The following is an 11,904-nucleotide window of genomic DNA, read 5'->3' as shown; positions in this document are numbered from 1 at the left end:
GTGAAGAATTTGCACGATAGGAGATCTTGGTGGTGAGTTGGGTGACGATACAATTAAGGATAGTATTAGGAAGAAGGTTGAGGTAAATTTTGTTGGTGGATTTGATGTCGTGAATTGGGATGTTAACCAAAGATAGGAAAGAAACCGTGATGTTTAGGGATGAGTGTAAGAGGTTTGTTATACGAGCAGTGGTATGATATGATAGCTATAAAGTTGTTATTTGAATGTTCTATAATGCATGTTGGGTACGGTAATCTAATGGAATGATATTCAAAAGTGATAGTTTGGGTGATCTGGCATGGCTAGTTATACTGGTATGTGTATTCATGCTATATGTTTATTCGGTGAAAAGGTATGGATGATATTCATGAGATTCTTGTCTGTTTATTCCGTATAATATGTTGTGTTGTGATCTAGTAAAGCAGTTTTGAGTAAGTTTTCTTATCCGGAAAGTTATGCTGAGTCAGTGCTTATGGGAATTGTTTGTGATTGTGATGTCTATCGATGTGGTTGTTGTGCCTCGGGTGGTGCTCCGGGCACAGTACTTCGTGTTGTGATGCGGGTATGATCGCGCTGCGGTGCGGCTGTTGGTGGCGGTGTTGCGATGCCGACACTGGTTGTGGTGGAGTAGGCGGGATGATTACGATTCGAGTTTCGAAAGTACATACCAGTTAGACATAGATTGTTGTTTTGTTGTTGCTGTTTCCTGTGAGTTTCAGTTTAAACAGATAGACGGTTGTTTTGTTCATTGATGTTTCTTACCAGTTCAACTTGGGCGTGAGGGTAGAGTATGATACGGAAGAGAGTTGTATATGTTTTTGTTGTCGGCATAGTATAGCGATATTCTGTGGATGGGACACAGTTGTGAGAGGTTGTTACAGTAATTTTGATCTTGTTTTAAGATGAGGCTTTGGTAATCATAGTAATGGCAAATGAATGGTGGAACATGTGTGTGTACTGATCTGAAAGATGCAAGTGGTTCATAATCTTTTGTTGAGACAGTGAGTATAGGGTGTTGGACATTAGTATCATGGTAAGGTGTGGATGAGTTTGTGGTAATGAAAGAAAAGAACTTAAGGACCTAGTGTGAGTGTCTGTAATAATTGTGGATCGTGAGTTCTGAGTATGGAGATAGGTGCATGTATAGAGGACTATGTCGTTTTGGCGGAAATAAGGAACAATTAAAGTTTTGGTTAAGCTAAAGATTTTGTGGTATAGGTTAAGTGGTGTGCCGAGTGAATTGAGGTATGAGAACTGTTAAGTAAGAGAGCCTTAGATATAGGAATGGTGAGTGTTTATATTATAGGCGGCTATCTTTGACATGCGGTGGTGATGAGGATAATGAGAAGATATAGCTAAGAATTTAGTACTAGTGAGTTACAAGGACGTACCATTTATCTTAAGAGGAGTAGGATGCTATAAAAGTGAGTTTCATGGTTGTGCATGTTGTAGTATAATTGAAAGTAGAGTGTTGGTGTAGCATAAAGGATGAATCTTTGTTGTGGTTGATATTGTTAAAAGGTCATGGCCATGCTTGTAGTAGTTCGATGTTTAGGAATGAGAGAATATTTCGATAGTGTTGACAGTTGGATGATGATGTTTATGAGTTCGATGGAGTTGACAGTTGGATGGTGGTGTTATGAGTGTGAGTAAACTTCGAGGACGAAGTTCCTTTTAAGGGTGGTAGAAGGTAACATTCCGTTTGTTGTTATGAGTGTCTTGATATCACACTTTCTAGTGGATAATATGTTACGGAGCTAGCAGCGTTTGTGGATAGTAGTTGGTAGTGTTTGGAATTAGTGCCGAGAGAGACTATGATGTGGTTGATACGATATCGTGAGCCGTGTTGTGGAGGTAGGCATAGTTAGTGGAGTTGGTATTAAGAGTTCATGTTTTATAGGTTGGGGTTTTGCTTTGAGTTCGTAGTTGCGTTGTTGTGTCTTAATCGAGTTAGTATGTTTGTTTTTATGTATGGGTTGAACTTTGGGGACGAAGTTCCTTTTAAGGAGGGAAGACTTTAATACTATGGTTTTCTATGTCTTTGGGTACTCTATCGAGTGGGGCTTACTCTGTCGAGTAAGTATGTTTTTACGCAAAACAGTGTTCTGTCTGATGGGTACTCGATCGAGTAAGTGTGGGACTCGATCGAGTAAGGGTCACTCGATCGAGTAAGTGACTTACTCGATCGAGTAAGTGTGTTTTACGGGTGATTTTGACGGGTTTTGTTAATAATGCGGGATTAGTATATAAAGCCTCCGTCATCTTTTTTAATCTCTTTTATCATTCTAAAAACCCCTTTTGAGAAGAAAAGAAGTTACGTAAGTGTGTTCCTCGCATTGTTAACAAATCCCAAAGGCTAGGAGTGTCGGATCATCTTGTTCTTTACGCCGTTGTGATCCTTGTGTCGAGGGTAAGCTTTTTATATAATTTTTATAATGTTTTGTTAAAGTTGGTTGAAACCATAATTGGGTAATTTGAGGGTTTTGGGGAGTATTGTTGATGTTAGATTATGATTGTATGATTGTATGTTTGATAGGAAGTAATTTCAGTGAAGGACGATGTTGATTAGCTGATTGTGACGATCTTGGTGATTGCTGTTCCAGGTAAGGTTTTCCTACTCAGTATTAGTTACATGATTGTGTGGTGATTGTTGTTGTGACTATTGGTTACGTATAATGTTGGTTGATCTGGTTGGTTATGGATTTTCTACTGTTGATTGGTTTGTATCTGTCTGTGATCTTCGGGGTGCGTCCCTGGCTGAGTGGAGTCACTTGCGGGAATGGCTTCACGCCCTTGATTCGCCTTCTGTGGAACCCGCCACAGAAGGGATGTGCACATTAATGAACATGGGTTTATCGCTCGATGGAGATGAGCGGGGCTTAGGTGGGAACGGCTGCGGTCCCCCACTGGCGGCGATGAGTACTTGTTGCGATGGGTACTCTGGCAGGGCTACACACTTTAGTGCGTAGTCAGTTGTGTGGAGATTGGAGATGGAGACTGGAGATTGGTTTGAGATGTTTGTGTTCCTATTTCATTGTGGCTTTGATTGTGTAATTAGTACTGACCCCGTTAATTGTTTTAAAAACTGTGGTGATCCATTCGGGGATGGTGAGCAGTTGTTGAACAGGTATGGGAAGATGCGCTTGGGTTAGCTGGGATGAGTCACCACGAGGCAGTCTTAGAGTCCTCTGCTGTTTTGCTTTAGTCGTTTTATACTTTTGGGTTTTGAGAACGTTGTATTGTACTTTTATCAGTTTTGGGCATTTGAACATGTAATCACTTTAAACTATATTGTTATTTAAATTATGTTTCTTCATTGACATTTGATTATGATTGCCTCGAGTAACCGAGATGGTGACGTTCTCATACCTTAAGTGGTCCTGGTAAGGCACTTGGAGTATGAGGGTGTCACATAGTATAAGCAATAAATCAAATACACTTTAAGCTAATATTAATATCAACATCGAATTTTAACTCCAAGTTTTCGTAAATTTTTTGAGGTACTAAGTTTTCATTATTGAAGACTATAACAATGTATTTTTATTTCCCAAAAGCAACTAAAAGTGAACTACGATTACAAACAATAAAAACAATTATCCACTTACATGAAATTAACTCTTATGAAAAGAAAAATTACGTGACCAAATTCGAATAAATAATATGTATGAAAAATAATACAATCTAAAGAGTGGATATTTGTAGGATCATACCTTCAATTTCTTCAAATAATTTTCTAGGTTCAATATGAGCAAAAGTGCGTCCATTTCATATGTATGATGTTTGTACATACAATTCTAGTGACATAGACTTGATATTTATTCTATTGGGTTTAATGTTGCATTAAATCAATAGCAAATCAAAGGTCATTTAACGGAAGAATAAATAAATTGGATACTAAATTATGTTGAAAGGAAAAGATGGAAGTTGGAACGTCTCTAAACTAACAGCTACAAGAGTAGAATCTTAGTAAACTGAATGAGCTTGTGAGATTTAGGATTGATAAAGCCTATAGTAATGACACATGGATTAAAAAGGTGATCATAATTAGCCTTTTAATATTATTTATAGATAGATACATATGATTTTAGTATGTTATACGTATACGTATTGGTATAGCTGTTAGTATATTGGTGAGATTTTGGTGAGATTTTACACTGGGTTTGATTGCACCTTATGTGAAACTTATGGGGCCAAATTACTCTAATTGAAAGTTGTGGGAGTTAATTTCACAATTGCACAAAGTTATGGGGGTCAATCACCACTTCCCTGTATAATTAATAGACGGAATTAAGGACTAACCTTGATCAATGTCTTACAAATGCACTCAATACAATAATAAGAAGTATAAGACGATTGATTCTCCTCCTTAACCCTTTCCTTTGATGTTTCTTGATGATGGAGGAAGAAACTGCCTTTCACCTTTTTTTTTAATGTACGTATGTTTTATGTTTTTTGTAGGATGATTAATTATATTCTTTCAACTTCCAAAATATATATAATGGGTTACGTATCTTTTCGCACAATCAAACCCGATCGTGCCTCTTCGTGAAAGAAGACATATACTAGGGTAAGGTAAGAGGGAATAATAATTCCCGAACTTTAATAACACTAATTGAAACCGATTCATCACAGTGTCGTCTTTTATATTAAAGTCACATAATATTTAATATGAACTTAACTTGTATTTAAACCCAAAAGCCACTAGAATATTATTTAATATTTTAACATTCTCCCACTTGGCCTTTTGTGTTGACTTGATGGTTCAATAACTATAATGTGCACTTTTATGTTAAGCTCACTAACTTTTATTTCCTTAATTGAATTAGAACTAATTGGATCATGGCGGTCACACGCCATTTATTAATCGACATGATTCGTATCACAAATCAATTCCAAATCAAAGTCACCTTTAATTTGGGAAGAACATTAATTCTCACAATTAGTCACATGTAATCTAATAAGTTTAATGTATACATATATTATAATGATTAACATGTCTGTTATAACAGAACAATACTATAAGATAATGTTTGGATACTTGAATTTCATTTTAAATGACCAATCTCAAATTAGAAATGTGTAATCATTAATCTCAGATTCAAATTCTTTGTTTGGGAAACAAAGTATTTCAAATTTAAAATTGGAAATCCGATATCTATGTTTGGCAATACCAAGAATTTGAGAATCTAAATTTGATCCAAACTCAATTTTCAAGTAGTTAACTCATATTGCAAGGTTTTAGGCTAAAATTTTTCGCAATACAAAATAGTCGTTCGACATAAATTTTAACTACAACCCACAAATTTCAACATCAAAACAAAAAGAAGCTAACAAATTGTCCAACTATAATCAAATTCAATCTATAGTTCAACTACAGTGCTCTACTACGCTCATCAAGACAAAGCAAAATCCAATCTAAATTTCACCGACGCCTCCACGAACATATTTACGACTTGTACAACTTGAGGACGGAGGATGCCAACAACTTTGAAAAGCTCATCAAATTAAGTTGGAATAAAAACCTAGATGACCTTGTTGGCTCTTAACCAGATTTCAAGAGCACTACAGTTTCTAGTACATACTAAAAATGCAAAAGCTAATGAAAATCATCCTATTTAACTTGGCCAAAACTCAAGGCTACTCCCAGTCTTTAATTTTTTGCTTCCCTTCGATTTTGCAATCGGTCTATTCATGCCAGCTATTTTGGCGTTGTACTTGGATCGTAAAGGATGATTGTTTGCCCACCTGCATTTGTACAAAGTAAGACATCAACACACCATACAAATAAGCTTTAAATAAGACGCAAACATTACAACATTATGAACCAGATGGTCTGGTTTAGCAGCAAGAAGGGATAATATAATCATAGATTATCTCGACACACAGCAAAAACATTAAGTGAGGTAGTAAACAAGTGACTCTTTATCTTTAATCACTTTTATTCTTCACCTATACTTAAATATGACAACCTTGTCCTTTCCCTGTTCTTCAAACCTCCTAAACGACTTCAAACTGAGAGCTTGGTATTAAATGATTCTCGTCATTCTCTTACCTCTCAAACTTCTACAACGGATCTGAAGGGGAGGGAAAATAAAACCAGAGTTTTATCGATATAATTCTAATGCGAAATTCTTCCGAGTACAATCTCCTACATCCCTGCCTACCTTAACCAAAATTTTCACTACAGTATTTTCTGTACAACGTTGGGCTGCGTACATCCTACCAACAAGGTCAGAGCAGCCAATTTTCGTAGCAGTTTACCAACAAGGTCATAAGCTACAACATTCAGCAATTATCAGAAGTTGAGAAGGTCATAAGTTACCAGTTGGTCTTCTGGCTTACACCATTAAATTTTATAGCAGACAATTTTCAGAGTAGTTTACCAACAAGGTCATCTGAGTTTTTATTCCTTTCTGAGATGGGTCATAAGTTACAACATTCAACAAAGCGATTTAAATATCGTGACGGAAGTTAAGCCACCCTTTCAGTAGTAATGCTACTTGCAAAATACTACCTGCAAAATGAAATAAAGACTACGGGAAAGCAGTTAAAACATGTCAGACTTGAGGCATAGAAAAGGGCCTATTATTCTCAGTAAATAGGTGAAACAATTTGATCACATTAATCATTCAAATCAAAGTTGTAAATCAGAATATGATGAAATACATAGAAAAAGTGCACATCTACCTAGCATTCGTATGAATATCAAAACCTGAGTACAAAACAATCACGGATAAAAAATCCTTCAAAAATTTCAGCGAAAACAGTCAGACAAACATAACCACAAGGCGAATGAACTCTCCTCGTCATTACTAATCGTCATATGACTAATAAAAAGAAGCGACTAATTCACCGGATTAATTTATGCGGAGATTAATTGAACTCACAAAAATTCAAAATCAACTAATCATACGATACATTTCAACACACAAAAATCGAATATCAACCATTCAATCAACTAATCAAACGAAAAACTTCAACACACAAAAAAATCGAATATCAGCTATTCAATGAACAAATCAAACGATAAATTTCAACACACAAATCATTAATTTAGCAAAGAATAATTAGAAACTTAAACCCTAGAAAAATTGAAAGAGGCGTAAACATACTTGAATTGCTTTTATGGACGTTGATGAGAAGAAAAACGTTGATTATAAACCCAAGAAAAATCGCACGAACCCTAAAAATTGAGGATGAACTTTGTCGATGAAGTCAATGTTGATGAATTGAGATGATGGAGATGTGGAATGGAGTTGTAATTTGGAAATACGGGGGGTAAGGGAGTGTATTGAAATGGGCCATTTTATTAATGTTTAGAATTTGATAGGACTTCTACCAAATCCAATGATGTTATCAGCCCAAACACCGTATTTGGGCCAAATCCGTAATTGGAAATGAAATACCTGTTTCCAAACATACCATAAGTGAATTCTAGATGTCACATTAATTACAAGAATATTAATTATATAATATATAATAACAAGGCCTTTGATACAACACTGATGCGTTCTACATGGCCAATGAACGCCTTGGGTAGTAATCCCTTAGTTAATGGATTTGCTAACATCTTATCCGTTCTTAAATGCTCAAATGATGCTCTTTGCTTTTGTACCTCCTCTTTGACCGATAAGAACTTTAATACCATGTGCTTAGCACCCTTAGAGTATTTATCGTTCTTAGAGAAGAAGACGGCTGCAGAATTGTCACAATAAATTCTCAGCGGCTTGGCTATACTATCGACGATCCTATGTCCTGAGATAAAGTTTCGCAACCACAATGCATGAATATGAGCCTCAAATCATGTCACAAATTCGGTTTCCATAGTAGAAGTAGCAATGACAGATTGCTTCCCACTTTTCCATGATAGTGCCCCTTCAGCTAAAAGGAACAAGTAGCCAAATGTCGATTTTCTACTATCAACACATCCGGCATAATCTGAATCTGAATAACCAATCACATCAAGATGATCTGATCTCCTATAAGTAAACATGAGCTCCTTAGTGCCTTGCAAGTACCTAAGGACCTTCTTCGCAACTTTCCAGTGGTCCATCCCGGGATTACTTTGGTACCGACCCAACATTCCAACAACAAAGCTGATATCGAGTCGAGTACATGTCTGAACATAGTTCAAACTCCCAACCACAGATACATAGGGAATTATCTTCATTTCTTTTCGTTCCAGTTCATTACGGGGACATTGTATTTTACTAAATTTGTCCCTTTTTGTATAGGAACTATCCCTGTAGAGCATTCATTCATTCTATATCTCTCTAAAACTTTATTAATGTAAGCTTTCTGAGATAACCCTAACAATCTCTGTGATCTATCACGGAAAATTTCAATTCCGATCACATAGGATGCCTCACCCATATCTTTCATTTCAAAGTTCTTAGATAGATATTTCTTTACATCATGCAACATGCCTAGATCATTCGCAGCAAGTAAAATATCTGATGGTGAGCGAGTCGTTGTTCACTAAATCAAACATATTTATATTCTCAACAAACAACTAGTAAGTGGTTAAGTCGAGGTCGATCCAGGGACGGTGTGCTTTGGGTCCTAAGTCTATCTATCTCAATTTATGCAAGTGTCACAAATATTGGGGTTTGAAGTTGTGTTCTAAACTACAACAAGGAAATGTAAACAAATGAAGAACAAGACAAGTAAATAGAAATGGAGATGCAAACAAATGGGAAAAGACACTAGGGTGTCATGGGATCATAGGGGAATCATGATAAGATAGCATAAATGAGTTACATAGATGCAAGAAATTATTATTGTTGGAATCGAGTTAGTTTATGTATTATTCCTGGGGATTTTTGGGTCTCGGAGCCGAGTCGATCAAGACTTTACAACACCTACATCAACTTAATTCTCCCTATTCAACTATATACATGGTCTAAAAAGCCTTGAGTTAGTTTATATCTTACAAGTCTTGTTGAAAGGATAAGAGAATCATGCTAGGTTGTCAATCAAGCATTTCATCAAACATAACATGTGCATAAGTTGAAAACACAATAAGCAAGCATTCATATGAACTCATTAAACATAGATTTATCCCATAATTACTCCCCTAATCCCCCACTAACCCTAGCTAAAAGACTACTGACTACACATCATGATTAATATGCTAGCAATGGTGTCAAACATCACAATACAAATGAACATGATGATTAGGCAAGATAATAAACAAGATATTAACAAGTAAATAAAAAGGGATTAAGAATGTTATCAACTTGGAGAGTAAAGATGAACATAAATAAATAAGAATCCTTGAATAAAAATGAATACTTATCACTTAGTCTTCAAATACATACCAAAGAGATCCAAATGTAAATTATTAAAGATTGAAAGAACAATTGTTGAATGCTTGATGTAAATTGTGAAAAGTTTAAAACTAATCTACTCCTAATCTAATCTAAGGAGGCTTAATCAAATCTAAGAGAGCTTAGCCTCCACTAAGAGGGCCTAACACTCAATTTATTACAAAGAGGGTATATATAGTGATTCAAGGATTAGGTTAACTAAGGGCTTAAATGACGATTAGACCCCTTAATTGAAGTTCAAAGCCTTGCAAGTCCTGAAAAGGGGACGCTTGACCTGGCTTTGAAGACAATCATCCTGCATCAAGGGACGCCCGTCCTGAGTTTGGGGACGCCCGGGTCAGTTCTGGGACGCTCGTCCTGAGCTGCTTTACTTCTTCTTGTTTGGACTGCCCCCTAATCCACGGGGGTCCTTCTTGGGTCATGGGGATCCTTTGTCAATGCCCAATTCTTTGTTTTATTGACTTAGACCTTTAGTGTTAGTCTCCTCTTCGATGTTTGGTCGTTGGGTGTTATCAATTTAGCTCCTTTTCCCTCCGTTTAGGCAAAGTTAGTGTTCCTCTCCTACAAAGGACACTAAACCTCATAGAATATGCATAAAAGAAAGATAAAGACAAGAAATAAGCCTAATACATACTAAAATATATAGGAATTAGGCTAGTTACGGGACTAAATGTGCGTAAATAGGAGTCACATCAAATATCCCAAAACCGAACGTTTGATCGTCCCAAGTAAAGAGGTGACTAAAACTATGACTCTTATTTAAACTAATACTACTAATATAGCCGATGTGAGACAATTAGCGGGTCTGACTCTGCCCCTTCAATTCACAATAAGACATCTATGAGGTAAGGTGTCTTTTTGCAAGGCAAGGTGGGGCTTGCCAAAATGGTGATACATCCAAGCATTAAGCACAAAAAAAAAATAATGGATGCAGCTACAAAAGAATAACCACTTTCCTCATCTAAGTGGCGGAAGCACTAAAAGAGAAATAATCTAAGGGCACGTACTCCGTCATAGATACTAGTTCTACAAACTACTAAGTCTAAGAGGATAATAGTAAATCACCTCCTAGTAGTGTTGGACTAGGCTACGTTCCTCCACAATTACTAAATGCTTTCGTAAAGAGTAGGGTCCTTATGGCGTTAGAAACACTGTAGGATCATGGAATCCCCACTCTTGCTTAGACAAAAGGAAGGGTCGTCCCCTCTCTACCATGCACCAACGAATAAAAGGGTTTCAAAGTACATGAGTTCCATGATAGTAGTTTATATTTGGGTTGTTTTTCCACCCATTTTTGTGTCATTTGAAATTAAGAACATTTCTTTGCCATGTTTGATGATTTGGCATTGACTTGACAATTTTCAAACTTTGATTTTGCATATTTGAACATTTTTGAGAGTAACCCCATTTGTAGCGATGGTACTTCTTTAAAAGCATAGGAGTCTACTTTTGCTCCTCATTTCATTAATGTAATTGCAAACATTTGGCTTTGATTAAAACTTCAACTCATTTTGATGATTTTGTGCCCATTCCCTTTTGGTTAACAAAATGATAGATGGTAAAAATGAAACAACGGTCGCATGACATTGAGGGTCACCTTGGAATAATAAACGGTAGCCAAGTAGTTATCACACCACAAGGTACTCTTGACTAGGCTCTTGTGCATGGGTCGAACGATACTAGAATGACACTAAAAAGGGTGTTTTAAGACTATTCTAGTGAACAAAGTGTTAAGTAGAAAGAGTATCTACAATGTCCTATGCACACTAGTCAAATTTCTCAATTAGGCATTTTCAAAAGCTTTTCTAAATGCAACTATATGCCATGATGAAACCTACATATATATATACAAGTCTAAATACAAGTGCTTCTACCAACTAGTATGCCATGTAATCTAGATGCAACTCCTAAATACACATAGGTACTAGAATTAGTGACTGTTGGGCCTGGAATTTCGTACTACTGACAGGGTAAGTCCGCCAGGGTAGTTCAAGTTTGACACCTGTCGCTGAGCCTAGACTCTTGCATCATCTTCAGGATCAAGTTCAACCCTGACCTGACAATCAAGGCAGGATTTTCAGGGTAGCTCGAGCCTGACACTAGGCAGGAGAGGAGAACAGTCAAATATAAGGTCAAAATTTGACCAAGTGATGAGCGTGTCGTTGTACGCCCTCAAACATATTTATACCCAACTACTAGCATAGCAAGCAAGTCGGGGTCGATCCACGGGACGGGGGTACTCAAATTATTCAATCTAATTGTAGTTGTGCTTGGGGTTGTCACAATTGAAATGGGTTGATGATTCTAATCTAATAGAAGCAATGAAAAGTAACAAGCGACAAAAGGAAGGATGTAAACAAATGACTAAAAATGCTAGGATATCATGGGTTCATAGGGGATTCATGGAAGTTGATCATACAAACATGTTCTCAATTATATAACAAGCACTTATTGTTGTGATGGGATCGAGTTGGTGTATAAGCTTACAATCCCTAAGAAGGTGTGGGTCCCGGAGCCGAATCGATTAGATTGTACAACATCTACAAGTCGACTTAATCCTTCTTATTCAAATATA

The 11,904-nt window shown here is 36.6% G+C and overlaps 1 protein-coding gene across 1 annotated transcript; it reads right to left on the bottom strand.

The window, feature by feature from the left end:
• Positions 1–7,801: 7,801 nt before the first annotated feature.
• LOC141595611 (secreted RxLR effector protein 161-like) lies at positions 7,802–8,170 on the bottom strand. Its single transcript, XM_074415573.1, has one exon. It carries the CDS (start codon positions 8,168–8,170, stop codon positions 7,802–7,804), a length of 369 nt encoding a protein of 122 aa, XP_074271674.1.
• Positions 8,171–11,904: the final 3,734 nt, after the last annotated feature.

This window comes from Silene latifolia, chromosome 8, assembly GCF_048544455.1.
Source record: "Silene latifolia isolate original U9 population chromosome 8, ASM4854445v1, whole genome shotgun sequence".
NCBI classification, from domain to species: domain Eukaryota; kingdom Viridiplantae; phylum Streptophyta; class Magnoliopsida; order Caryophyllales; family Caryophyllaceae; genus Silene; species Silene latifolia.
The sequence above is the reverse complement of the archived record's forward strand: the minus strand, read 5'-3'. Positions and strand labels throughout refer to the sequence as shown.